This window comes from Xenia sp. Carnegie-2017, unplaced genomic scaffold (assembly GCF_021976095.1).
Source record: "Xenia sp. Carnegie-2017 unplaced genomic scaffold, XeniaSp_v1 HiC_scaffold_22, whole genome shotgun sequence".
Classification (NCBI taxonomy): Eukaryota; Metazoa; Cnidaria; class Anthozoa; order Malacalcyonacea; family Xeniidae; genus Xenia; species Xenia sp. Carnegie-2017.
The window spans coordinates 15,669,080-15,694,438 of NW_025813485.1; the positions used below are offsets into that span (position 1 = coordinate 15,669,080).

The 25,359-nt window shown below is 31.3% G+C and overlaps 7 protein-coding genes and 1 long non-coding RNA gene across 9 annotated transcripts; 2 read left to right on the top strand and 6 right to left on the bottom strand.

Annotated features, from left to right (window-relative positions):
* Positions 1 to 71: 71 nt before the first annotated feature.
* On the top strand, positions 72 to 1,045 carry LOC124446488. Its single transcript, XR_006948452.1, has 3 exons — positions 72 to 267; positions 335 to 409; positions 481 to 1,045. It is a non-coding gene; the product is annotated as an uncharacterized LOC124446488 (long non-coding RNA).
* A 304-nt stretch (positions 1,046 to 1,349) lies between these two features.
* Positions 1,350 to 4,788, bottom strand: LOC124446486 (transmembrane protein 185B-like). Its single transcript, XM_046997332.1, has 7 exons — positions 4,033 to 4,788; positions 3,543 to 3,719; positions 3,244 to 3,451; positions 2,992 to 3,075; positions 2,276 to 2,452; positions 1,735 to 1,858; positions 1,350 to 1,667 (listed from the first exon to the last, which is right to left on the bottom strand). Exons 1-7 carry the CDS (start codon positions 4,068 to 4,070, stop codon positions 1,459 to 1,461), a joined length of 1,017 nt encoding a protein of 338 aa, XP_046853288.1. The 5' UTR covers positions 4,071 to 4,788; the 3' UTR covers positions 1,350 to 1,458.
* Positions 4,789 to 4,890: 102 nt separating this feature from the next.
* LOC124446487 lies at positions 4,891 to 5,956 on the bottom strand. The gene is made up of 2 exons (XM_046997333.1): positions 5,782 to 5,956; positions 4,891 to 5,347 (listed from the first exon to the last, which is right to left on the bottom strand). Exons 1-2 carry the CDS (start codon positions 5,835 to 5,837, stop codon positions 5,077 to 5,079), a joined length of 327 nt encoding a protein of 108 aa, XP_046853289.1. The 5' UTR covers positions 5,838 to 5,956; the 3' UTR covers positions 4,891 to 5,076.
* Positions 5,957 to 6,322: 366 nt separating this feature from the next.
* On the bottom strand, positions 6,323 to 7,461 carry LOC124446124 (A-kinase anchor protein 7-like). Its single transcript, XM_046996939.1, is given in 3 exon segments — positions 6,323 to 6,582; positions 6,585 to 6,644; positions 6,647 to 7,461. Coding segments are annotated over 3 exon segments (828 nt in total). The 5' UTR covers positions 7,248 to 7,461; the 3' UTR covers positions 6,323 to 6,415.
* On the top strand, positions 7,431 to 11,914 carry LOC124446120 (ufm1-specific protease 2-like). 2 transcript variants are annotated; one of them, XM_046996935.1, is made up of 15 exons: positions 7,431 to 7,502; positions 7,581 to 7,776; positions 8,023 to 8,108; positions 8,194 to 8,403; positions 8,879 to 9,053; positions 9,159 to 9,243; positions 9,357 to 9,508; positions 9,946 to 10,066; positions 10,147 to 10,245; positions 10,330 to 10,377; positions 10,456 to 10,532; positions 10,846 to 11,149; positions 11,270 to 11,333; positions 11,404 to 11,464; positions 11,651 to 11,914. In XM_046996935.1, exons 5-15 carry the CDS (start codon positions 9,018 to 9,020, stop codon positions 11,735 to 11,737), a joined length of 1,134 nt encoding a protein of 377 aa, XP_046852891.1. In that variant the 5' UTR covers positions 7,431 to 7,502; positions 7,581 to 7,776; positions 8,023 to 8,108; positions 8,194 to 8,403; positions 8,879 to 9,017; the 3' UTR covers positions 11,738 to 11,914. The 2 variants fall into 2 exon arrangements, with proteins under 2 accessions (XP_046852891.1, XP_046852892.1); XM_046996936.1 differs by having other exon boundaries at positions 7,581 to 7,758.
* On the bottom strand, positions 11,837 to 13,263 carry LOC124446121 (cyclic GMP-AMP synthase-like). Its single transcript, XM_046996937.1, is given in 2 exon segments — positions 11,837 to 12,502; positions 12,505 to 13,263. Coding segments are annotated over 2 exon segments (1,128 nt in total). The 5' UTR covers positions 13,076 to 13,263; the 3' UTR covers positions 11,837 to 11,945.
* A 624-nt stretch (positions 13,264 to 13,887) lies between these two features.
* Positions 13,888 to 16,805, bottom strand: LOC124446122 (ubiquitin-conjugating enzyme E2 A). The gene is made up of 6 exons (XM_046996938.1): positions 16,682 to 16,805; positions 16,444 to 16,524; positions 16,328 to 16,353; positions 16,143 to 16,232; positions 15,898 to 15,986; positions 13,888 to 14,200 (listed from the first exon to the last, which is right to left on the bottom strand). Exons 1-6 carry the CDS (start codon positions 16,723 to 16,725, stop codon positions 14,072 to 14,074), a joined length of 459 nt encoding a protein of 152 aa, XP_046852894.1. The 5' UTR covers positions 16,726 to 16,805; the 3' UTR covers positions 13,888 to 14,071.
* Positions 16,806 to 17,036: 231 nt separating this feature from the next.
* LOC124445531 (protein diaphanous homolog 1-like) lies at positions 17,037 to 25,344 on the bottom strand. Its single transcript, XM_046996258.1, is given in 28 exon segments — positions 17,037 to 17,386; positions 17,462 to 17,642; positions 17,744 to 18,102; positions 18,641 to 18,770; positions 19,138 to 19,221; positions 19,288 to 19,356; positions 19,454 to 19,540; positions 19,611 to 19,679; positions 19,809 to 19,933; positions 20,075 to 20,095; positions 20,098 to 20,293; positions 20,699 to 21,040; positions 21,043 to 21,143; positions 21,312 to 21,333; positions 21,425 to 21,538; positions 21,937 to 22,001; positions 22,547 to 22,662; positions 22,778 to 22,894; positions 22,969 to 23,087; positions 23,150 to 23,260; positions 23,378 to 23,495; positions 23,569 to 23,693; positions 23,814 to 23,883; positions 24,074 to 24,142; positions 24,225 to 24,352; positions 24,420 to 24,518; positions 24,865 to 25,035; positions 25,119 to 25,344. Coding segments are annotated over 28 exon segments (3,480 nt in total). The 5' UTR covers positions 25,149 to 25,344; the 3' UTR covers positions 17,037 to 17,144.
* Between the last annotated feature and the right edge of the window lie 15 nt (positions 25,345 to 25,359).

The following is a 25,359-nucleotide window of genomic DNA, read 5'->3' on the forward strand; positions in this document are numbered from 1 at the left end:
GTTAGTGGGGCGAGGGATTTGGTGATGTCGGTTGGTGTTATTGGTTTTGGTTGGTGTTTTTGACTTTTGGTGTAGAACGGATGTTGAAGATTGGTATACACGAAGTAATAGACATGGAAATGGATTGATGGCAGGTCTGATGGCAGGCTCGTAATTCTAATGGCGGTATTTCATGATGAAATTGAAATCGAAGATTTTGAGTATGACGAAGAAACTGAAATATATACATATCCATGCCCTTGTGGAGACCAGTTTGAGATAACTAAGGTTGTGAAATGTTAAAATGTCATAAAATGTTCATTAATTTATTTTGATTTCAATGTTTTGCGATTAGGAACAACTTGAAAATGGTGAAGATGTGGCTGTATGTCCTAGCTGTTCGTTAATTGTGAGAGTTATCTACGATTTAGTAAGTAATAGTTTAAAATTATAGGATATTAACGAAAGAAAATTTATTGAAAGTAAAAATTTTTGTTTCAGGATGATTTTATGCAAACAGAACATGTAAAATGTACGTCAAACATATTGGAGAAAATATAATTTCAATAAAATCCAAATGAAAGTTGACGCTGTAACATCAAAACTTTTATATAGTTACTCTTAAACACATTGTAGACAAAAACATTGCGCACATTTTCCTTGCTTCACCAGAGTAAAGTTGAACATTGAAAAGAAATAAGAAATAACATTCTACATAATGTAAATTACTGACAAATTTTAACCATGAGAAACTTACCATACAAGATAATGTGGTGTCAATTTGGTGGAAAGGACTAGATGACGAGAAAATATGGGCAGAATTGATCAGGATAAATTATCACTTCCCTATGTAGTGTGGAACATTCTGGTAACCATCTGCAAACAACATGATGTCAGACTTTTATAAATATTTTGAAAATCAGGGGGGGGGAGTTTATTACAATTACAGTCTGCAGTTTGTATGATTAGCAGAATTTAAAATTGATGTAAATAAGTAATTTGCACAATAAGTGTTATGTGTATTGTTAAAATGCATAGATTATGAATAGTATGAATAATTGATATATCTCTTGGTGTCTGTGTGCAAATAGTTAAAATCTGCACTTCATCATTGTCTACCCACTATTAAACCTAATATTGTCTTTTACTTAAGTAACTTAAATGATTGCTTTGTGTTAATTCTTCAAGTACAGGTAAGGTTCAAGGCTCTCCTTCATCTCAACAACTAAAAAGACAAACATCAAGTCCAACAATTAATTTACATTAGGTAGTTTGGTAGTATATCAATTTTATCCCTGAAACAATGAAAAGATGTATATTGCAATTTAGGACATCATTCCATGTTGTATTGAACAACAATTGTCCAGAACTTTCTAAGACAAGTAAATTTAATTTTGTACAACAAAGTTTTAACATAAAGAACATTAAAATTTCCAGGTAACTTCTCCATAATGCATTGTTGGTAGAATTTAAAAAAGTTTAATCAGGCACATCTATGTGAACAATGCACGGAGCTTCTCTTGATTTGTTTATATTAATTGATGATCGTTTTTCATTTATCAATTCTTCTGTAACAACTTCAGTAAAAAAACTTTCTGGAAATTTGTAGGAAGTATTTCCATATTCCTTTAAACATGGCAGCAATCCAAGAAGATATTCACAAAAATCCTTTCGAATACCAAACCACCCTAAAAAGCATTAATTTAAACATGACAAAGTCCATTTCATGTTATAATATTATTCTATAAAACTTACAGTGATTTCCACCTCTATTACAAAACGAAGTTGCTAACAATGTGAACAATGCAATCTGAAGAGGAATCATAATTTGTGCAAAAGATTTCTCACTTGATCCATCCAGTCGATTTACCAATAAAATCTACAAATGCAAATGTTTAATGATTTAAATTTACTTGGTCAAGGATCACAAAAATGTTCATTTGGATAAGACTGAACTGCATGATTATGTACAAAAAGCAGTGCTGTAGAAGTTGGAGCGCTCGGGGGAGAAGCCCCCCTTCTACCTTTGAAATGGGTAATTTTTCATAATTTCATGGTTTCAGTTTTGTCAAGAGAGCCCCCCATCTGATAAATTTAGTTCTACAGCACTGATAAAAAGGTATATTTCTCTAATGTAAACCATAATAAAGTATATTTTAACAAGGAAACATATTCATCTATTTTTTGGAGACAATAGTTACTAGTCCAAAGTATACTCCAATATTTTGATATTATTGTCATTGTCTTACTCTACTTTGGTCATAATGATTATGATACAAAGAAAGAATATTCTAACCTCAAAAACTAACAAAGGTATGACAACAGCCAATGAAATTGTCACCATTGTTAAATGATTTTGTTTTTGAGCGGAAGATACAATATCAGATCTTAGAAATAGCAAAGACCAAATGATGTAATACACAACCAATAAACACAAAAAAGACATGACAATCCATGTGGGAACAAATACTACCTAAAGAAATAAAAATACATTACTAGCACAACAGTGCAAAATGAAAGCTGTAAATGATATTGAATATCTAAATACACTAGCATTACTTAACACAAACATATTGAAATGATATAATTTGTATTTATGCTGCAAAATTATTCTGAGTTTACTTAGAAAATCAATTAGCATTTACATCATTTGTATGAAATTTTAAAATACATAAAAGGCAGTAATAAGAAAAGTTACACTATAAAATGTATAAAATAAAGCAAATTTTGTTCTTTTCACATGGACCAGAGAGCATATTATTTTGGTAAAGCGTAAAATCATCCTTGCATTTTCTACCACTACCATTTAATTTTATAACACACACATTTGTTATGTTTGTAAGTTAAAGAAAATTCATAGATGGCTATACAGCCCAAACTCACTCACAGTAAGTAGAAATGGAAAGTCTAGAATTGAAATGAGCTAGGTGTCAGTTTGAAATAATAACTAGATATTGTATCTATTGACGTTTCCTTATTTCAAATATTATCTAAATAACAGTTTCAGCTTACCGCCCATGACCAATTGACAACATTGTCCAGTTTCAGAGAAAGGAAAATGAACTGTAGAATATTTACGGCAAAAAACATCTCAAACTAAACAATTAATAAATACAAATTTAATCAAAAAATCCTCAAAATGGTTTTAATAGTCTTTCATATTGCATATTATCAATGAGGAATGTTTTTCAAAGCAAACTATGAACAACAAAAAGGATACAAATAAGGTCACACTTAATAAATATAACATAAGAATTATTTTACCTCAACTGAGCGATCATTTCTTAGTCCCCAAACACAAAATATTACAGATAGTGGTGAAATTATGTATATTGGTGTAAATGCCCAAGTCCATCTGTACATTGCTTCATGAATATTATTACACAGTAGGATTTCAGAAAACATTAACAAAATATGGATTATAAAAGATAAAATCATTGCTTTAAATTCAACATCTCCATCTCCATCTTGCCTATGAAAATAAATCATTTTAAGTTTTGCAGTTCAAACAGAATGCATAGACATAAAGTGAAAAATGTGTTGAACTATATTAAATTATGAACCTGTATTGAGGATTGTTTAACCAAACAACAATTCCAGAAACTCCAGCAATAAGAGTAATAAGTTTCCATAACCATATTGGTAAGAATACTGCCCAATAACTCCAGGTTATTGAACCATCGAGACGTAATGATAGAAGAACAGAAAACCAAATCAGAAGGAAAAAGAGCATAAATTTGCTAAAAATTATGAATAAATTTAAGGCTCATCATTTAATTAATATTGAAAACTTTGAATGAACAAGTTGCTAAGTATAAATTTGTTGAGTCAGTACCACAAATGTACGAGAAACGAGGCATAAATATTAGCACATTTTCCCAACAAATTTAGAGTCCTTAGGCTTTTAAATTTTTCAAATTGCCTTTCTAATCGTCAAACTTTTTTTAAAAAAAACCTTATAACTACAAATATAAGAAAAAACAAGTTGGTAGAAGCATGTCACTATTATTTAGAAGAAAACAAAACGGTGGTTTTTTATCACACACTACTAACCTAGGATTGAACTCTTGAAATAAACTTCGGGAATTCATGTCTTCAATTTCACCCTTTTACAAAGAACCACAACCATTATAAGAGCGATAGTTACTCTGTTTCACTGAACGGATTTTAACATAGCAATTAAATTATAAAGGTTTTCAAAAAAACATAATTTCCAGCTGGGAATTTATTGTAAGTTCCACACAACTTTTAAAAATATGTAAATATTTATAACCACAGACACTGAGCTAAAAATCTCAAACTGGATAACTATCGTAAGGTAGATTTTGAATATGTAGGAAGTTTTAGGCAGGGCACCACCAAATTTAAAATTTTATTTACAGTTGAAGCAGTTATATATTGAACATTATTGATAATATTGCCTTTTTACCGTGCAGTAGCAATTTAAGTATTCAGTGTAGGGTAGTTTTATAAGGAATATTCCAATATTTATAAGATGGATTTGTAAACAAAGTCTTTGAGTGGCAAGAGTAGGTACTTTAAAATATGAGGGCTCTACACTGGTTGCACAATGCTAAGTAATAATTCACCAAGTTTGTTTTGACATGTCATGGTTGTATGGTTGCACAACTATCTTTGCTATCAAGATAAAATTGTGATAAAGTTAAAGATGGTCAATAGTGCAATATCCTATATTCTTTAATGTTTAATTACTATAGACAATAAACAAGCTCAAAGTTGTCCACAACTATATCCAGTATTTTGGTAAGTGTAGCTATAAGAATGATGCAAATAATACCTTATAAAGTACAATGACTGAGATGATATCTCTGCCAGGTACAATATCACAGTCATCACATTAAACATAGACATTTAGGGAAATAAAATCAGTAAAATTCTTAAATGCAAATATCAGTGAATAATCATGATTTTTCAGTAAAATCCACACACATACATATATACATCATACATAGAGATATAAACAGGTCCAGCAGTAGAATTGGAATTTACATTGAGTCAAAACAACTGAGCTAGTTTAAAACAACTATTTACTATCGTGGAAATAAATATATTATTTGTTCAGTTTGAGGTATGTAATCAACCAAAAATAATTGAAGATCCTCCACCAGGAGCCTTCAAAACTTTTGAGGATGTGTGCACGGGAGATGTGCTCGCTGTGTCAAAAATATGCGATTCCTGACGCTTTGCTTGACATGGATTCACTTGAACATTACTTTTCACAGAATCAAATACATGAGATTCTTGTCTTGCAGCCTGACATGTATTCACTGGTTTAGATTGTATTTCAGAACCAGAGCTTGCACCAAATAAATTGATATTAGATTTTCCACCGGGAGGTGCAAGTACTCTAAAATAGCAAATACTTCAAATTTCAATCGTGAATACAAAGAATATGTGACACGTTCACATTTTTCATTTGCTGATCAAACGTGAATTTTACATGTTGTTTTCAGAAATTGTTAAGTTCTTTCAAACAAATTTTTGTTTCAGTAAAAACATTGATCATTTCAAAGTTTAATTAAATATTTGTTGTGATCGCGATCGATAATCCAAGCCCTAACTTCTAGAGGTTTAACTTCTTTGTTAGATTTCATTGTCTTGTGAACTGTGACGTCAAAAAATATACTTTTAAACTTTACAAACATACCGTTTCATAGATGCCGTTCTTGGATAACACAAACTACATTTAAAATCTACCACCTAACTTAATAGCGATAACGAAACTTGCCAAGCGAGTTAACCACATCATAAATAAATTCAAAAACTTTATCGTTGAATTACCTAGAAGTATTGCGATCAACACTTTCGGCTCCACAGAAATTACGAACAGTAGTCATCGTTAATGTATTTTATCGAGGAAAATCTTGCAAAAAATCTTGTTGGCTTCTCTAAACTCTACTTCTAAAGTGGCGACCGTTGAAGAACACAATCAATAATTTATTTGAAATATTTCAAACCGCCCACTACAGTATCTCTGATAAAAAAATAAGGATGATTTGATTGGTCAGATGTGTCCAATAGTTTGCATATAATGATTTAATTGGTCCATCAAAAGATTTAAATTAACGGAAAGACAAAACACGCGTTCCGGTATCCGGTAATAAACGCATTCATTTGAAAATTACCGATCAGTCTTCGGTTGCTGTTTGTAAATTATGCATCATCGAAAATATAACTATTTTTGACTTGTGAATGATAAATTTTTCAACAGGTTGTCGATAGAAAAAATGCGTTTAATTATGTGTGAATTTACATGAAGTATTGAAATATAGTTTATAGACTATTTTTTATATTATAAACTATACATTTTATATATTATAAAAAGTTCTTTAAGTTCTTTACACATGAAAAATCGTCTTTTTCTTAAATTACACATCATATTGATAAAATTTACTCATTGCAATAAATTATCAAACTACTCATGATTTACAGAAACTGTTGCTATACATTCATAAAATCCATCATCCTCTTTCATTCCTTGCATTGAACATAAATATAAATTCTTTATTGTTTCCTCACCAAAGATAGAGTTAATCCATGGTAAATAAAGATGACGATTAACTTTTCTGATTCCTGATTTTTCAAAGATTTCTTTTTTGACAGTTTCAACAATGTTAAATGTGGATAATATTCTTTTCCACATTGATAAACAGCTCATTCTTCTCAAAGCTCTGAGTTATTATGCTGTTAATCTTTCTCAAACATTCAATTTGTTCTTTTGTTTTAATATCGGCAAAAATTACTTTGTTTCCAAAGTTTCCTACTCCACAAAATGTTAGTTTAAAGTCAACATTTTTAAGGGCAGTTATTATGTCTTTGCTACACTCCTCCAGTGCATTATGGGCAATGTTCAATTGAGTTGCATCTAAATACATTACTGCTATAGTTATGTGAAGGGTAGATGGTGATATCAATGCCGCTTTCAATTTACTATTTTCTTTTATCAAATCATTTTGAAAGGTTTTAACAACTTCGTGTATTTTGTCATCAGATATACGTAAAGCAATAAAATAATTTGGCCTTTTCTTTTTTATTTCTAATTTACCAGTTGTTCCTTCAAAACTAGAAAATCCCTCACTAATCAATTGTCTTTTTCTGTTTCTTTTCTTATTTCCCTTTTCATTATTATCCTCTTCATTAAATAACCATTTCAAACCAAATGATTCAGATGAGCAGACACTGTCACTATCTTCGCTTTGAATTACATCTTTCACAAAATTTGCATCTTCTGAAGATATGGAATTCATGGATATTCGTAAAAAGTTCGGTAAAAGCGAGTAGATTTAGAATTTTAATTTCTTTAACAAGTGACCAAATACCAAGAATCCAAGATTCCTCAAGATTTTTCACTCTATGATGATCCTTGATCACCTCCCCTCCTTACATTCCCATATTCATTACTATTATATTTTAATACCCCCCTGAATTATTCCAATATGGCGGACATACAAAATAACGTTAAATGCAAAATCAACTATAAAATTGATATTGATCTAAGAAAAGTATATTCTATCATGATTTTTATAATTCATATAGAAAATAAACGTATAATTTAATGTTATGTTTTTATAATTTCTTAGCGTATTTGTGAGAATGCATTGCAAAACGGAGAAGATATTTTGGGCATTTTAATTGGAGATGGAAATGAAGAGTTCGGTTACGTTGTGGGCTGTGTAAGAAGCTATCAAAATGCGATATTATCATGCGAAGGAAAGTCTTTTGCTAAACTAGACTGGGTTAAAGAATTATCTGAAATATGTACGTTGATGCCAACAGGTATTTCATGACTATAGATCTAAATTAATGTCTTTATGAAATAAACTCTTGAAACTTGTAAATTGTGAATCACTCCCTGTCATATAACTCATATTCACTGGTCAGTACAAACAGTTGTGTACGCAATATGTGAAACAATGATCAATTTGAATGTTGGTTAAACCTGAAATATGAATAAGCCTTAAATGTTTTTCAAAAATACCACTGACTCCTGAAACTCATTTGTATCACAAAATTCATTTTTAGGAATGAAAATTTGTGGTGTGTGTATTGTGTCCAATTTGGTTTTTTCTTCAATTAAAGAACTATATTCTGATGTGCAACTCTGTAAGGTAGATGTTTTTTCTTGGCAAATTCTCTTGAAGTGTGTAAAAACCACATTTTCTTGACTAGTAAACATTTTTTATTGTTGTTTAGCATGAGATATTTTTTGAGCAACAGTTAGTGTGGAGGATACAACCAGAAATGGAGTTTAAAGAAAAGGAAGCATTAGTATATTATCTTTCATCAAATGTTGTTGAAGAAACACCAATCATGTTTGATAATATTTACAATGAATTTCTATCAACGCATCTTACTTTACGTTTATATCACCCAATTAAAATAATGTGTGAGAAACCAATGATGGTATGGGGAAGTATATTTTATCATATGTTTCTATTGGTTAGTTAACAGCCAATCCTAAACCTTTGATCTATTTGAAATTAGTGAAACCACTTAATCCAGGTTATAGCATGAAACATTTGAACTAATGTGATCAAAACACATCATCATATGAGTTAAAACCTTAAAAACTTTTTTTATTTTTCATTTAAAACTATCATGCTTAAACAACGATGACATTTCTGCATAATGTAATTTCTTTGTGCAAAATTAATTAGTTGGGCTTCAGATTTTTTCCTCACAGCATCCTTGTTGTAGGCACATTCCTAAATTTCTTTGAAATGAAATCATTGTTTATCACTAGAACTCAATCATAGTTGTTAGGAAAATTCCCTTTACAAATCGTTTAAAATGTTGAGATATACTTATTTTTTGCTGCACTGAACAGTCACCCCATAATATGACCGTAAAATTTTGTTTTTCTATGTCTGTTTTTTAGGTATAGTTTTGAATTTAACAAAGAAAGCGACTCACTTCTGTAGTAAATTAAACAATGCAACATTTTATCTCCACGAGTGTCAAATGTTACTAAGTGATGATGTAACAAGTGAGAGTTGCAGTTGTCTGCTTGAGGGAGTATGAAATGTAATCAAAGTTACAAGAGAAAACAAAAGGTTTGCTGTATTATAAAAGAGAATGTATTAATTCAATAACAAGGGACAATCGTGATTTATAATATTTGGAAATTGTTTTCATCCATCATTTATTAAAATTAATAGGATGTATTGAATGTGGAGATTGTTCAACCATTGTCAAAAAATAACATTTTAAAGAATCATTCCCCAGTTATATGTTATCAAAAAGGTATTTCTCTTTTTCATCAAACTTATACTATTATACATGATTTTCTTAAGGTAAAACGCTATGTTTTGAAATTTATGTTGTGATTTGAATTGCCAAACTCTGATTTTTTACAGATGAGAAAAATTATCAAACATTTAAGATTGTTGCGGACGTCATTGTCATGGTTGATTTAAACAAAAGTTTATCGGCTCTCAGACATTTATTGATCCGTGGACTAAAAGATCAAATACAAGCTATTTTATCGTGCGTTGATAGATTTTCGGAAGTGAGCAAGTTTTTAAAATATACATGCATTGCAATATAAGTAATTTTAATCAAGTTAACCAGCAGTCTATTGTCACAATGAATCATTTATTTCTGTCTATGGTATCTTCTTGTCTCTAACTAACTTTATGAAGTATTTAATATTTCCATACACCTCATTCTTAGTCTTCCCTCAGGTCTATTACCTGCAAGTTTTAAACTCAACATCATTCTTTTTATACAATCATTTTTCCTTTTCTGTATTTAACTTAGCTATGTAAGCCTGATGTTTATAACATTAAAATGTGCCGTAGATATACTTGTTACCAGTCATTACTGGATTTTTGTGAACCCACATTACCAGCATTAAGTTTTGGATTTGTTAAAACAAAAATTATTCGTGAATTATTACGTTGGTTTTTACTGCAGTTTTCAATGTTATACCGCGAATCGTTGTAGGATTCTGACTTCTGCATTCCGAAAATATTCCATTTTCAAACGCCAGCATCACCTTGTCTGTCAACTTGTTTATACCCATGGAAAAAATGCAACGGAGAAATTGTTGATGTTTCTAGTTATGGTTTGTATTCTTTAATTAATGATTTTGTAGATTTAGTCTATTTTACAAAAAGGAATTACGTGAAATATTTTTTTACATAGAAAACGAAAGGAAAAGTGTTCTGAAGAAATTATTTCTTTCCATACGACGACCATTTGTACATCCAAATAATGTGTACAGATTTCAAAACAGTCCAAAAGGTGATCTTGAAGTTAATCTGTAAAAATATTCTAGCCATTTTGCGTCAATACAGTTAAATAAAACGATATTATTTTACATTTTAGTTTCCCCCTACTTGTTGAGTCCTCATTTACAGCTTTCAAGTCCTACAGGTAGGAGAGAAATTGAAGTCAAACTGCTCTTTAAACTGATCTTTTTACCTTAAGATTGTAATGATAGAAATATTTTAGGTGATGACTCATACATTGCGGTTGTTCAAGGAAACTATTCTTATCATCATTACATGCAGGATAATTTTGACGACAATGTTAGTACAATATTAACATTTATTCTCTCTCAAACCAATTTGAATTGTCTCTGAGGGTTTAAATATTCCTTTATAATATACGTTGATGTTATAACAACACTGAGTTTTGATTGTTTATTCCATATTGGGTGAATCAGATGATAAAGATGTAAACATTAATTATTCGTTCATAGATTTATCATGATCAAACCTTGATCGTATATACCGAACCCTTTAAACCTCATTTAATTTGGATTTTATCTGTTTGACTGTAATTCGAGTGTATCGATAGAAGAAAAAGTAATTAATTCATTATTACTGCTGTTTTATTCAGAAATGGGGATGTGCTTATCGTTCTTTTCAAACCATCTTTTCCTGGTTTCGTCATCAAGGCTATACAGAGACCTCGGTACCAGATCATCGCTCAATACAAGAAGCTCTGGTCAAACTTGGCGACAAACCTAAATCTTTTATTGGTTCTAAGAAATGGATTGGATCATTCGAAGTTAATCTTTGCTTGGATTACTTTTTGAACGTTAGCTCCAAAATAATGACCGTTAACACTGGTGCCGAGTTAGCTGGCAAAGGAAGGGAATTAATACGTCATTTTGAAACTCAGGGAACCCCAGTAATGATTGGTGAGCTTGTAAATTTTGTCCATGTGAACTAGAAAATCTTACAGTTGTAAAAACCATCGTCAGAGGATGAGATTATGAATTCTTCGACGATGTTACATATTTTCATCACTTTATATTTAGGTGGTGGTGTACTTGCTCATACAATCGTTGGTGTTTGTTTTAATGATAAAACTGGAATAATTAAGTAAATAATTCTGCTTTCTTTTTTTGGAATGTCGACATAACTGATACTGATATATGATTTTATTTCGTAGATTTCTAATCGTCGATCCTCATTACACAGGCGGAGAAGATATAAATATAATTATTGATAAGGTAGGAAAAGAGAAACAGTCAAAGTTAGGATTTATCTATATTGAAATGCCCAGGATTAAACATTTTTTATTCAATTGTGGTGTTTACGTAAAATTCGTCTAAAGTGAATATCTAATTTCTTTCAATAATACGTTGTTTTTCATTATGCATGTTTCTCATGCTTAAGTCATTCCATTTTTTTCTAAGGGTTGGTGTGGCTGGAAAAGTGATAAGTTTTGGAATCAACAAGCTCACTACAATCTTTGTATGCCACAAAGACCAGAAAAAGTATAAACCACCAAACTGACTCCTGTTGACTTAAAAACGTTTGGTAGTTATCAAATATACAGGGCCAAATATAATATAAATAAAATACTAACACTACACTAAATATATACTTTTCAATAGTTTATTAATTACATATTGTTCAGTTCCTTTCATTAGGTTTCAATTAAAAACATAATTAATTTACAGCTGTTTAAGGAGAGATGTTATGCTATGATTATTCACGCTCACTTTTGTCAAAATTCAATGATTGAAACGGATTGTGTAGAATTTTTTCAACCGACTCGGCAATTCTTTCAAGACAATAAGCGTCCAGGCCTTCAAACAAGTTCACTGAATCAAAATCTGGAGGTTGCATAAAATAATGAGGTAAGTATTCAGATTGCAGGAAACTCAACAAACTTTCCAAGAAATCGGTAAAACGTGCAGAAATATTTTCACTAGCCCATTCTTTCACGTCGCTAACACGATGTGTCACATGAAACAAGACATGCTTTAGATGATAGTATGAAAGCATGCGCAGTCCGCTTTGACTATCTCTGATTTCTGTGAATATCCGTAGTAACTGGATTTGACAACCAGGCCCTGAAAATGATCGAATTCTATTTTTTTCTGCAACAAAATAAGACCATTTCCAAACCATTTTGATTTTTCTCGATGAAGCATTAATGTACGGTTTACACACAACATGCGATGTACTGGGACAATCTTGTCTCGAAGGGTCCATTCGTGAATCAGGCAATACAAACGCCGGCAGGAGGTTAATAATCATCAATTATTAATTACCAATTTTATTTCTTCTCCATCTTTCATAACTATACTTCTAAGGTCGTTGGGAATCTTTTCGTGAGCACCACTTTTAATATAACAATTAAAAACTTTAACAGATTTCCATACATAGAAGCGTAGTAATCTACAAATTTTATCTGCAGAGAGAAAACCGTTTTTTGATAGACAATCTTTCCACATTGTACTAGAGTCTGGTAACAAATTCAAGTTTTCATGTGTTGTCTTGAAAAGCACAGGGCAACTCTTTCCTAAAGATAACTGGATCAATATATCTAAATGAATTAATTGCTCTGCATGTAATCCGTTACAAGGAATGCCCTGGCTTACGACACTTTTTTCTCGAAAACGATTATCTGCCGTTTGAATCTTCTTGAATATTTTATCAATGACAGACTGCGCAATTCTTTCACAAATTTCCCTTCTTTCGACACCTGCACGAACTTGATTTTCATAATATTCATTTAGAGCAACAGCAAGCTGATCTCCGTCAAGTAATGTTTTTCTTGTCTCTGAAGATAAAATATCTTTTTTCTTTCCGGCGTCCAACGTATTTGGCATTGTTGATTACTGGCACAGATGATAGGATATTAAAAATAATTATGTTTGGTTATTTTTCCATAAAATAGCACCGGTGAATTCACGCACGAACTTCTCTAGTTTTGTGTTAAATGATAGACTGAACAATATTCCATGTCAATAAAAATATGCACAGCTTTCATGCTGTTGAAATTGAAGTTGTAATTAGTCTTATTACAACAAACGACATGAAAATCTGTTTCATGAATAAAATACTTCTACTGCCTCTAGCATACAGTGTAAATAACATTGTCTTACATTTAACTAAGTAATATTGAAAACATGCCATAAAATGAACAACATACCTTGTGAAGCAAGTATACACTAAATATACTTGGTTAAGTCAGAGATGATTCAACCATTTATACATTCCAAAATAGAATGGTTTAAATTTTTAACATTCAATTATCCATGTATCATGTCAATTGGCGACTACATACGACTTAAGCATAATTGTTTAGTCCAAATGGTGCGAAAATTTTAATTTTCATCCTGTTTTCGGCTTATTCTTTGTAAATTGTAGCACAATTTAACCCGTTGCGCAGTATGTAAATAAATAAACAGTACGAAAATAAAATCATAATGAAGACAATTTAGCACATGAATCTAATTCAACAGACTCAGAAGCCATTTTACAATGGAAGCATAAAGAAATTGATAATATCGGAGATCGCATGGAATAATTTCATTTAAAACTATCTTTTCCAAAATCTGCGAGCCATTTTTTGGCCGTAAAAAATGATAAAATACTAATTATACCCACATAACTTTTAGTTTATAATAACAACACAAAATAAACGACAAATGACAGGCCTATATTATTAAGGATATACGTTAGATATTCCTAACTCCACATTTTCTTTAAAGGTTTTCATCAGCACAATATATATTGCAGCAATATAATACATAATTTTACAAGAGAAAATCTAATCAAGTTTTTATTCATGTGTTATTTGTGTGCTACATATGCACAGCTTATCAAGAATTCAACCAACTCTGTTCCACAATGGCGTTTACTTTTTTCTCATATTCACGTCGGTTTTCTTGGTAAAGTTGCGCTGCTAAACTATTTGCAGGACTATTAGGATTAGGTTCATCGAGTAAAGACTATGAAATAAGGATGAAAAATTGCAAATTAAACAGTGCACAAATGAACTGTTTTCCTGATATTTAGTCAACATAAGTTCTGTTAAGTCAAAATTTTTCTAAAATTTAAATATTGCTCTGAAGTGCATATTTGTCATGGTAAATGAAAATTGAACAGTTCCTACAAGAACTGTTCAAAACAAAAACAAAGATAGCTATAGAATCAAATGACACGATGCGTTTCGTCAGTTTTGACCACCGGTTTCGACTTTTCGATGAAAACCAAAATTTTACTTTTATTTAATAATGAAGAAGCAAAAGGGATTATGTCTTTAATTTGTCCCTGTCTTAAACATCCCTAGCCGTTTGAGGGTTATGTTATTCTTGCTTGTCTTCATTATAAATAGAAGTAGATTGGTCATTTTTGGTTTTCATCAAGGTAGATGTGGTCCCAGATGAAAAGTCAGTCACAATTATTGGTTTTCAATAGTTCTTTAAGAAATATTCAATTGTTATCACCAAAATAAAATATACATTGCTCAGAAGAGAATCTAAGATGGAAATCACAACCAATTCTTTGTTTCATAATTTCTAAAATTTAATGCAAAATAAGACTCTTATTTTCTTAGTGAGGTTTTCCTCAAAATAACAAGATATTTATTTGCCAATAATGTATTTCATAAAGAGGCAGATTTGTGCTCATGTGATAGAAGGTTTCATCTGCATGTTGTCAAATGTCACCTCAAGACTGATGTGTACAAAGTGTACACTAACTCATTTTAGAGGACAATTACATATCTATTCTACAGAAATATTCAACATTTTCTGCTTGAACCTCCCCGGATAAACCCAGATAACTTGAGGTCATTATAAATCATTGCCATTTTCTGCTTGAACCACCCCCCAAGGTTAAACTCAGATAACTTGAGGGGTCATTATAAATCATTGCCATTTTCTGCTTGAACCACCCCCCGGATAAACCCAGATAACTTGAGGTCATTATAAATCATTGCCATTTTCTGCTTGAACCACCCCCCCATGGTTAAACTCAGATAACTTGAGGTCATTATAATATTCTCTTTTTGATGTGGCAGGCAAAATCCTAGCCTCTCATGTAATCTAATTGCTTTTAGCTACTGAATCTAATAGTTAAATACTTGATTTGTTTTGCTAATTTGCAAATGATTTTGTTTTGCTTTGTTTTGTTTAACAAAAAATTATCCGTCAACTTTCTATTGTATGTAGTAATGTAATTTAAATGAATTTTAAGTTTTCCAAAGTAAAAGGAATTGAACAGGTTTGACTGTTTTCTTTGTTGCCATTAGTAAACCTGAATGTACAATCAATATGACTGTTATTTTTAGCAAATAAATATGTCATTTACTATTTAAGTTTGTCAGGATAGACAAATATCTTCATAAATAAATATTTATATTTCAAAACCTCCAAACCAGTAAATAACATAACTATGTTGGTGTATATATTTCAATAACACTATTTTAAAGCTCAATTTTCAAAGAAGTTCATTTTTAAAAAAATTTATAGCAAGACTATTCTTGCAGGTTAGCAAGTATAAAGCTGACTATTTGTGTCATTCTAACGATGAGCAATTTTTTGTGTACATAGTTTTGATAACTGTTTTATAAACAAAAATTTGTTTTGGTTTATAAAATAACTTATTGAGTCACATCTTTTATTTATATAACACAAAATTTCACCTGTATTGAAGTAAGAATGGCTGATACATCATATGTTGGTGACCATCTATTCTGTAAAATATCTAGACATATTCCACCATCTGCATAAACTGAAAACAAACACATCTCCATAATTATTTAATTCCCAATCTTGTAAAAGTTTGAGTTTAAATATGTTGGCTTTTCATAACAGTTAAACACTGACTTTTCATAAAAATAGTAAATTTTTAAGACAAGCACTGCATTAGAAAATAGTAATAACTCACCATTAGGATGAAACATTCGTGACAAAAATCTTACAGTTGGTGGTTTATTGGGATATTCCTCCGTGAACTCAATTTGAAGTTTAAATGTTCCTGAAACGATTTGTACTTGTTTTATACAAGACTAACAACTGTGTTATGACAATTCTTTCACATGGATGAGAAAATATCATACAAAAATATCTTACCATCTTCAAAAGGCGTATCTTGTGGCCTGAAATTAAAAAAGATATCCTTGTTCCGTTCGCCGCATCACATGATACTGAAATTATTTTTAACAATACTCACAAAAATTATTACTTACCCGAAAATTACAGCATTCCATATCATTATGTTATTTTCTGATGGTGCTCCACTCACTCCCGCTGGAGGATCTTCTTGTAATCTACAGAAATTAAACTTAGTAAACGTCGGTAAAACCCTTACATAAACAAACATGGCGGCCTTGAGAGCAAAGATTGTAAACATAAGAACAGAAATCGAAAATTTACTTCGTAATTCCAGTTTTATGACCAAATTAGTATATAAATACTAAAACATACCTTTTAAAATCTCTCATCAAACGTCTCCTAGCGGGAGTAGACATTTTAAAATGATTTTTCGGTAATTTTACCGGCTGTCTTTCACCTTCTATTTAACTTTGGCAGTTTCAGTCCTCTCTCACAAGTCATGACGTAGCAATTCCCAGTTCTCCTCATATTTGTTCACTGCGCAACTCGAGCACATTCCTGTCTAATGTAGATGCTGTGGATTTCCTGTCGATGAGTAAATTATAAAATCAGGCAATCTTCACATTTATATGTTTCAAAAATCTTCATTATCAATGTTTTGAAAGAGAAAGAAAGGCTTTGCTTAAGAAAGTTAAGCTTATTGAAAGAAAGAATCTATTCGTTCGCATAGCGGGAAAATGTCTTTAATTGATCAAACAAAAATAAATGTATATTGAATAATAGTTATGTAAAAAAAACATTCATCAGAGTTACAGGAATACGTTAAGGCAACTATTTATAAAGATTTAAATTCATCTAACAAAGCTTCCGCTTCGTCTTCTTCTTTATTTTTTGAAGAGATTGATTCTGCTCCGGGCAGTTTTACTGCGCCAGGAGCGGGTTTCTTTTCGTTAATTTCAGAAGATGTTTTCTCTTCAGACATTTTATTAGCTTTTGATTCTTCGTCTTTCAATAATTCCTGTACTGAAATATTCGATCTTGTTCCAAAACGTTGAAAGGTACCAGGTGTCTGACGATCTGGAACAACAAAAATTAAAATCATTTTTATTTTGCGATAAAAGAAATAATTTTTCATTCTTTAATGAATTTTACTTCTATGATTTTTCTTTTTCCTTGCTGGTCTCGATGGATCTCGAAATGCACTTCCTGTTTTCAAAGCCTCCATTAAACCATCAAGAACACCTTCCTGTGTTTCTGAAGACATGTCAACTAAATTTTTACTACGGTTGGCTTTTTCTGCTTCAAGTCTTTTCTTACGTTCCTTTTCTTGTTCCTAGAAATGATAAAAATTCCAGAAAGTTTTTAATACAATTTGAAGCACGATTTTAAAGTAAAGTGAAGTATATGAAGTTTATAACAGTTGAAATAATTAACCGCTCTATCTTTTGCTTTTCTTTCCTTTTCTTCGCGTTCTTTTCTTTTCATGTTGTCTTTTTTTGCGTTTTCATATTGTTGTAAAAATGAACTTAAATCACCAAAGAAATCTTCTAATTGTGTTTTCTTCAAATCAAAGCAATAATATTCCGATAATTCTTTAAACAAATTTGTCATGTTGTTGAACATTTCCATTATAAGGTCACATTGGTCTTTCGCATAAGCATGAAACTCCGACATTACAACTTGAAATTTATCCTCGGGGTCATCACTTTCTTTGCTATGTTCTAACTCGCGTCCTAATTTCAAGATATTTGTTTCCATTGTTTTGGTTGCTTTTTGTAAGACGTCTTGTGAAACTATAAAAAATGAACATAAAATTCACGACATGTACGAGAGTCACGTTTAGGTCACATTAATGATTTAACAGAAATGATTACATTAACGGCAATGATTGGAACAAAAATCAATAGATCACGTGATTGGACCAGCAATAGTAGTTGGATCAAAATTCAACCGAAGCGATTGAATCATGATTAATGATTAATAATTTGATCAAGAGGTTGAATATTAAGTTTGCTAAAATCCATACCAATGATTGCACTACAGTTGAAATAATACAAAACAATGAAAAAATTTCAGTGTTTTCACGCTCATCGTAGCTATAAATGCTTAAATAATCGTAAAGAACTTTAAACACCAAAACTCCTCCATAACCACGAATGCAAGAGGTTTTCATTCCTGTTTTACTTCGGATTTTTACACACAAACATTGTCAATTTGCTCTCTGACAAAAATATGTATTACATAGAGTTTATCGTTCCCACTTATAATCTTCATACTTCCTAATCCTGATCTAATAGAGGCTGCCTTAAGATTAATAATAATCTTTGATACCTCGAGATGCTGCCTCAACATGACTGATTTCTGTTTCAAAACCAGCAACGTCTGGGTAATTGGATGATACAACTTCTTCCAAAAAATGCAATAAAGTTAATTTACCATCCACAGACTTTGTTGAACTTAGCTAAAAAAAAACCAACAATAAATCATCACAATCCATAGAACTCCTACAAAAACCAAAAGTACTCCTAAACGTCAAGTACCACAATATTACAATTGGACTTGGCATAATGGTTTTTTGCTGTTCTTTCATTCTGTTGATCTATTTTACCTGAATGTTCCTTACGAAAAAAACGAAAGCAAAATCCATCATGACATGAACATGTCGTGTGCCTTACTGTATCAAAGTGATGTATCAAAGTGATGTATCAAAGTGATGTATCAAAGTGATGTATCAAAGTGATGTATCAAAGTGATGTATCAAAGTGATGTATCTCAGGATATAATAAATCATGTACCTTACTGTATTGCAGTGTATGATACTATCATACCTTGGTTAAGAAGGTCATTTCAAAACCAATAGTTTGTTCATTCTTTGAGCCAGCGTTCATATAATTTCCCACCATTAAAACAACCTTAATTGAAAGCAAATTTGTTATTCTCAAACACACGTAGGTATGGAAAGTCAAAATACAATTTACCTCTAAGAACTTGGCAAACTTTTTACTCGAGCGAACTTCCTGACAAGCACAAGTAGCGCTAACAATATTCTAAAAAAAGACAAAAGAAAAATGTTACACAATAAAGATGAGATGTCAATACATTCAATACATTCTCATTAAGTAAATAAACCACAAATGAACTTACTGGTTTAACATCTTGAAGATCTTCGGGAAATTTTTTCTTAACTAGCAAAAGTTTTAACCTTGACTCAAGTTTCTTGATATCACTGATCTAGAACAATTGTGTGAATTTAAGGCACAAAATTGCTGAATCTTGTACATAAACAATAAATTATACATACTACACATCCAAATTGTTCAGCTTCACTAAGTTCTCCATATTTATCCTTCATTTCGCCAAGTTTCTTTAACTGAACAAAAAGAAACGTTGGTGTAGAACAAAAACAAAAAACAAAACAGACATGCTGTAATTTAATAAACGTTGATTCATACTTGTTTCCACTTGCCACAACGCATTAAAAATAATAAAAAAAACATACATCATTCGGAGAAGGGAGATATCTCAGCAAAGATTCAATTGCACTTTCTTTCAAATTCTCATCACAGTTCAATATCATTTTTCTCATGTTTTCAAAAGATGTCTTCTGTGAGCCCAAAAATATGGCTATAACACAGAGAGATCATTTTACAATAGAATAAAAAATATTCATTTTTTAAGATGGTGTCAATTGTTTGGTATTTTACTTGAAAGCAAAAACTTGTCACACAAATGGAAGTGGGGATGAAAGACAATAAAAATTCTTACATAAATTCTGAGCACTTTTGCATCAAGAACCTTTAGCGCCTTTGTCTTTTTTTTGCTAATTTTTATGGGAGTGTTTCCACTTTCATCTTTATCTTTCGTTTTTGTTATAACCTTGGCAGCAAACGTCTTTGATAAAGCTTCAAATACTTCGTTTTTTTCAAATTGATCTTCTTTAGCTTTGGCCCAAAAGGAATTCGCTTTAATGTTGTTATTCTTTATCTAAAAAGATCATTTTTCAATACAATTTATGATTATGTAAAGACATTTAAAAATAACATCGTAACAACAAATACTCAATACAACATATAAGATATCTAAGGCTACAGAGAAATTGTTATAATTTTTTATATCTTTTCTCAGCTACCAAAGTCAGGAAATACGATTGTCATAATACCAAAATCTTATAAATATTAAAACTTTCTGTAAAATTTTGTTAATACTGCAGAGTTTCTCTCTTTAAAAAATTTCAAGCATATACTTAATGTTAAACATTAATACTTCGAGTAAAATATTAACTGTAGTTAAGCTAAAATTCTATAAATAATCATTCAATACTTCGCCTTAATTCCACTACTCACCCTTCAATACCAATCTTCAAAAGATTTCTAACTTTTTAATCCTAACCTTAGTCCAGTTAGCTCGCTTGGTTTGGACTTCAGGTGTGTATTTCTTTTTGGGTTCAACACCAGGTGGTAACTGAGGACCACGATTAAACATTGGCATTCCTGGAGGAGGTGGTGGACCTGCACCTGGCACAGGTGGTGGTGGAGGTGGTCCACCACCAGGTGGAGGGGGTGGGGGTGGAACACCACCAGGTGGAGGGGGTGGGGGTGGAACACCACCTGGTGGAGGGGGCGGGGGAGGCACACCACTTGGAGGTGGTGGTGGAACTCCACCTGGAGGAGGTGGCGGGGGAGGTATCCCACCAGGAAGAGGTGGGGGTGGTGGCACACCACCTGGAGGAGGGGTGGTGGCACACCACCTGGAAGAGGTGGGGGTGGTGGCACACCACCTGGAGGAAGAGGGGGAGGAGGAATTACTCCTGCAGGTGTTGCAGGTGTACTAGGTACTAAAAACATAAGAAATTCATCTGAGAGTTCCACATTGAAAAGAAAATATTCTCTTAACAAATAAATAAATTAAGTAACAAATTATGTTGAATATGATTTTCAAAAACCTTGCTTAAAAAGTCTGATGGTTTGTGTAAATTAAAATGTTTCATTTACAAAAATCTTACCGGTAGATGCCACTACAGGTCTCTGAAAATATAAATACACCACGCAAAGAATAAATTATAGAAAGAAATTAAAATTTATCAGTTATTTAATACAAATTACAACTGCAACTCACCGCTTTTAAATCGGAATTTTCCTTTTCAAGAAAAGCAACTTTCTTCTCAAAGTTACTTGTAGCTAGATTGAATTTTGCTTCTGCCTCTTGACGCATTGTCGTTTCCACCTCAAGCTAAATGAAAAATATTTCAAATGAAACTTATTTTGTTCATGAAATAATTCAGTCTTATTGTTCTTAAAGATGTTGGCAATTTATCGCAAGACTATAAACTACTAAAAATTTTAGCAGCTTCAGACTTCAGATTTGAGTTTCAAAATTTCAGAATCAAAGAATGCAATAACGTTAAATAAAAAACATGAATGGTAAATTGAATGTATTTGGTCCATTTCAAAAAATGTTCACAGTGAGGAATAAATTATCAATTTTTCAGTGTTATTTATTAAGAAAGTAATCTAATTCAGGAAAGTTTAAATTCCTTTCGTTCAAAAATACTTGTAGATGCGCACCAGCCAAAATATTACTATGTAGTGACAAAAAATATTGAAAATAAAAATGGAAGTCAAATTAACCTTCGTTTCTAGCGATTTGGCTTTTTCTGCAAATTCCACAAGTTTTGCTTGATCAATCATGTTATCTATTATAGTAAAACATTTTATTAAGATAAATTAGCAAACATAATTTCGCATGAAGCATCAATATTAAGATCACTGAGTTTTGGTAAACCCCTGGGTTCAAAGTGTAACCTTGAGTTTTCGTAAGCCCCTGGGTTCTAGTGTAACCACCTTGAGTTTTGGTAAACCCCTGGGTTCTAGTGTAACCACCTTGAGTTTTGGTAAACCCCTGGGTTCTAGTGTAACCTTGAGTTTTGGTAAACCCTGGGTTCTAGTGTAACCTTGAGTTTTGGTAAACCCCTGGGTTCTAGTGTAACCTTGAGTTTTGGTAAACCCCTGGGTTCTAGTGTAACCTTGAGTTTTGGTAAACCCTGGGTTCTAGTGTAACCTTGAGTTTTGGTAAACCCCTGGGTTCTAGTGTAACCTTGAGTTTTGGTAAACCCCTGGGTTCTAGTGTAACCTTGCATTTTGGTAAGCCCCTGGGTTTTAGTTTAACCAAGTGAGATGCAAGCAATGATTCAATGTTGATTAAACTTAGTCATATGCTGTAGAAAAATAAATTTCTAACCTATCACAGTGTCAACATCAATTTGAAATCTTTTTGTCGCAAAGTCAGGATCAACCCCACTCTTGTGTAAAACAATTTGAGAGATGCATTCTTCAATAAGAGAAAAATATTGCGTCCTATGAAAAATAATGATTATTTTAAAAGTTTTGATGAAAAGATGAACCAATTAAATTGCATTTTGTATAGACAAAAAGTAGTGAGGTATACAGAGGATACTATATTGAATATAACCTGGCATAAATATCATCTCTGATAAGGAGCAGATGTTGTAATATTGAAATAAAAGAATTTTCAGATGGACTATCCTTTGTAATACTGTTCAACATCTGAAACAAATCCAATGGCTCTCTACAGTTCAGTCAAGGCCAATATGCCTTGTATTAAGAGTAAATAACATGAACAATTAATGTCATAAAGGATACTCAAAATTCATCTGAATATCAGAAAGTCTTTGACAAAGTTCATTAAAATCATCCTCCTTATGCTCATCAAAGATATCCAGTTGCACATTAAGTTCATCGTTATCAATTGCACGGAGATCCTAAAAAAGTTTTTTATGAAATGAAAGTGTTTTGTGATACAGATGAAAGCATTTCAACATACCTTTAAAACTTCAGTAAAACCATTTCTTAAAAATTCATTCCTCAAATGCAGTCGAAAATCTAAGTCATCTGGTTGACTAACAAGAGCATTGATAAACTGCACACAGGCAATCTAAAATAGCATTATTTAACATAGTTAAATTTTCTAAAAAAAAATTAAGCATTACTCTTGTAGTTATTGGTAGTTAAGCAATAGCAAATGAGATATTCTACAATTCACCCATTTTACCTTCAATAAAACACTTTTGCTATTTTTTAATGCATGCAAAACATGATAAAATCTTCCTCTTTTGCCATTTTCTTCACTTTCACCATAAATGGACATGACCTGTAAGGCTTGAGAGTGACTACAAAATGAAGTATTGAAAAAATTTGTAATCATAATGGATTTACAAAAGATTTACAAAAGCATGGACTTACTCAACTAAACACAATGCAGCCATCAGTTTAACAACATCTGTCTTTATGCTTGTGTCTCCAAGAGTCAGAGACTTTACAAGCAACATTAAACCATCTTCACTTTGCATCACCAATTTCAAACCAAACTAGAAAATATGATTTCAATATAAATTTTAAATAACATTTCATGAAACTATAAAGTTAGCAAACAAACAAATGTAATGAAAGACAATTATCCTGCCTTCATGTTCAACAAAGAAACTCACATTATTATTCATGAACACTTTTAAACATCTGATTATCTCATGTTGTATTTTAAGATGTACTGAACCATGTCTAAAAAAACACATAAAAGTCAAATTTGACATTTTATTCCTACAATGATTTCATCCTGATTTTTATGGCAATCACTTAAAACTTAAACAATTAAAACATTAAATGTTTTATTTTCACCATTGTTCTTCATCTCATGTATTCTCAAAGATGTGTCATGAAATATTAATTCTTTTTCTGAAATCATACTAACTTTGTTCTGTGTTCCCTTAAATGTTTCAACAATAGCTCCATCCCTTCTTTACCAAATTCTTGAATAAATCTAATAAAATATTTCACCTCAGGTTTTGGTTGAGTGGGAAAATATACAAAGATATTTTCAATTCATAGACAAAGCAATTTACCTTAATGGTCTTCCAGTCAAAGAAACACGTGTTGATTGAAGTGATCGTAACAAATGTTCAGATGAAATGTCTGTTTTATGTAATTCATGAACATAATCTGCTGCTGTCTCAAGACCTTTAGATGCCACCTTACATTAAGATGCAAGTTTTAAATAATAAAGTGATGTTTAAAATTTGTACAAATTTCACTCATACTTTCTGCTTAGACATAAATTGCACCAGCATGTCAACTTTAAATTTTTTATCTCTGTTTCTGATTGGAGCTCGATGACCTTCAGACAAATTCATCTCATCCTGTAAAAAGTATTTGCAAATACTTTTCTATATCAAATATCAAAACATTGAAAAAGAACTTTATCCCCTACACAACTGTATTTCTGCAGTAGAATTATAACTATGTATCATACTCAAAGTTTAATACTCAAAGTACTAATTCAGAAAACAGAAATTGAAATAATCATATCCTAATGAGAGCTACATTTGAAAGTTTAGAATTGAGAAAAAACTTTTTGTTCACAAACAAGAAAGATAAACTATAAATTCCATTAATTATAAATATCACAATACAATTTACACTGCTATTTAAATGTAAAAAGTTTTTTTAAAAATTAGTATAAAAAAGGAAGAAGGAATTACAAACCAACATAGCTTCAAATTTTTTATCAAACTCATCACCACCAAGATTGTTAACGTCTTGTCCCAACTTTTCATCGTTTTCTCCTAACTCCTCTCTAACTGTGTAACTGCCGGTATTCGCTTTCTCTGTTTTAGGTTTACTTTTTGTTTTTCGTATTGATGTAAGCCTGTCTAGCTGTAAAAATACAAATAACAGTGCGTCAACTTTATAGAAATATGTCTTTCAAGATAAAGTTAACTGAAGTAAAACCGACTTACAACTGATTTTCCACTATTTTTGTCTCCCATTTTTATGCTTACAAAGATGTGGATCGATTATTGTAGATAGTAAGAGTAATTATCGAGAAAATCTTTTTCGTTAAATAACATAGCTGTCTATTGAAGTCAAACTGTTTAACTATCCTTCCAGCGTAGCTTGATGTGTTGATTGTACGCAAGTCATTTAGTTACATACATTTTCATTAGTTTATTTACTCTTTCTTTACATTATTCAAGAATT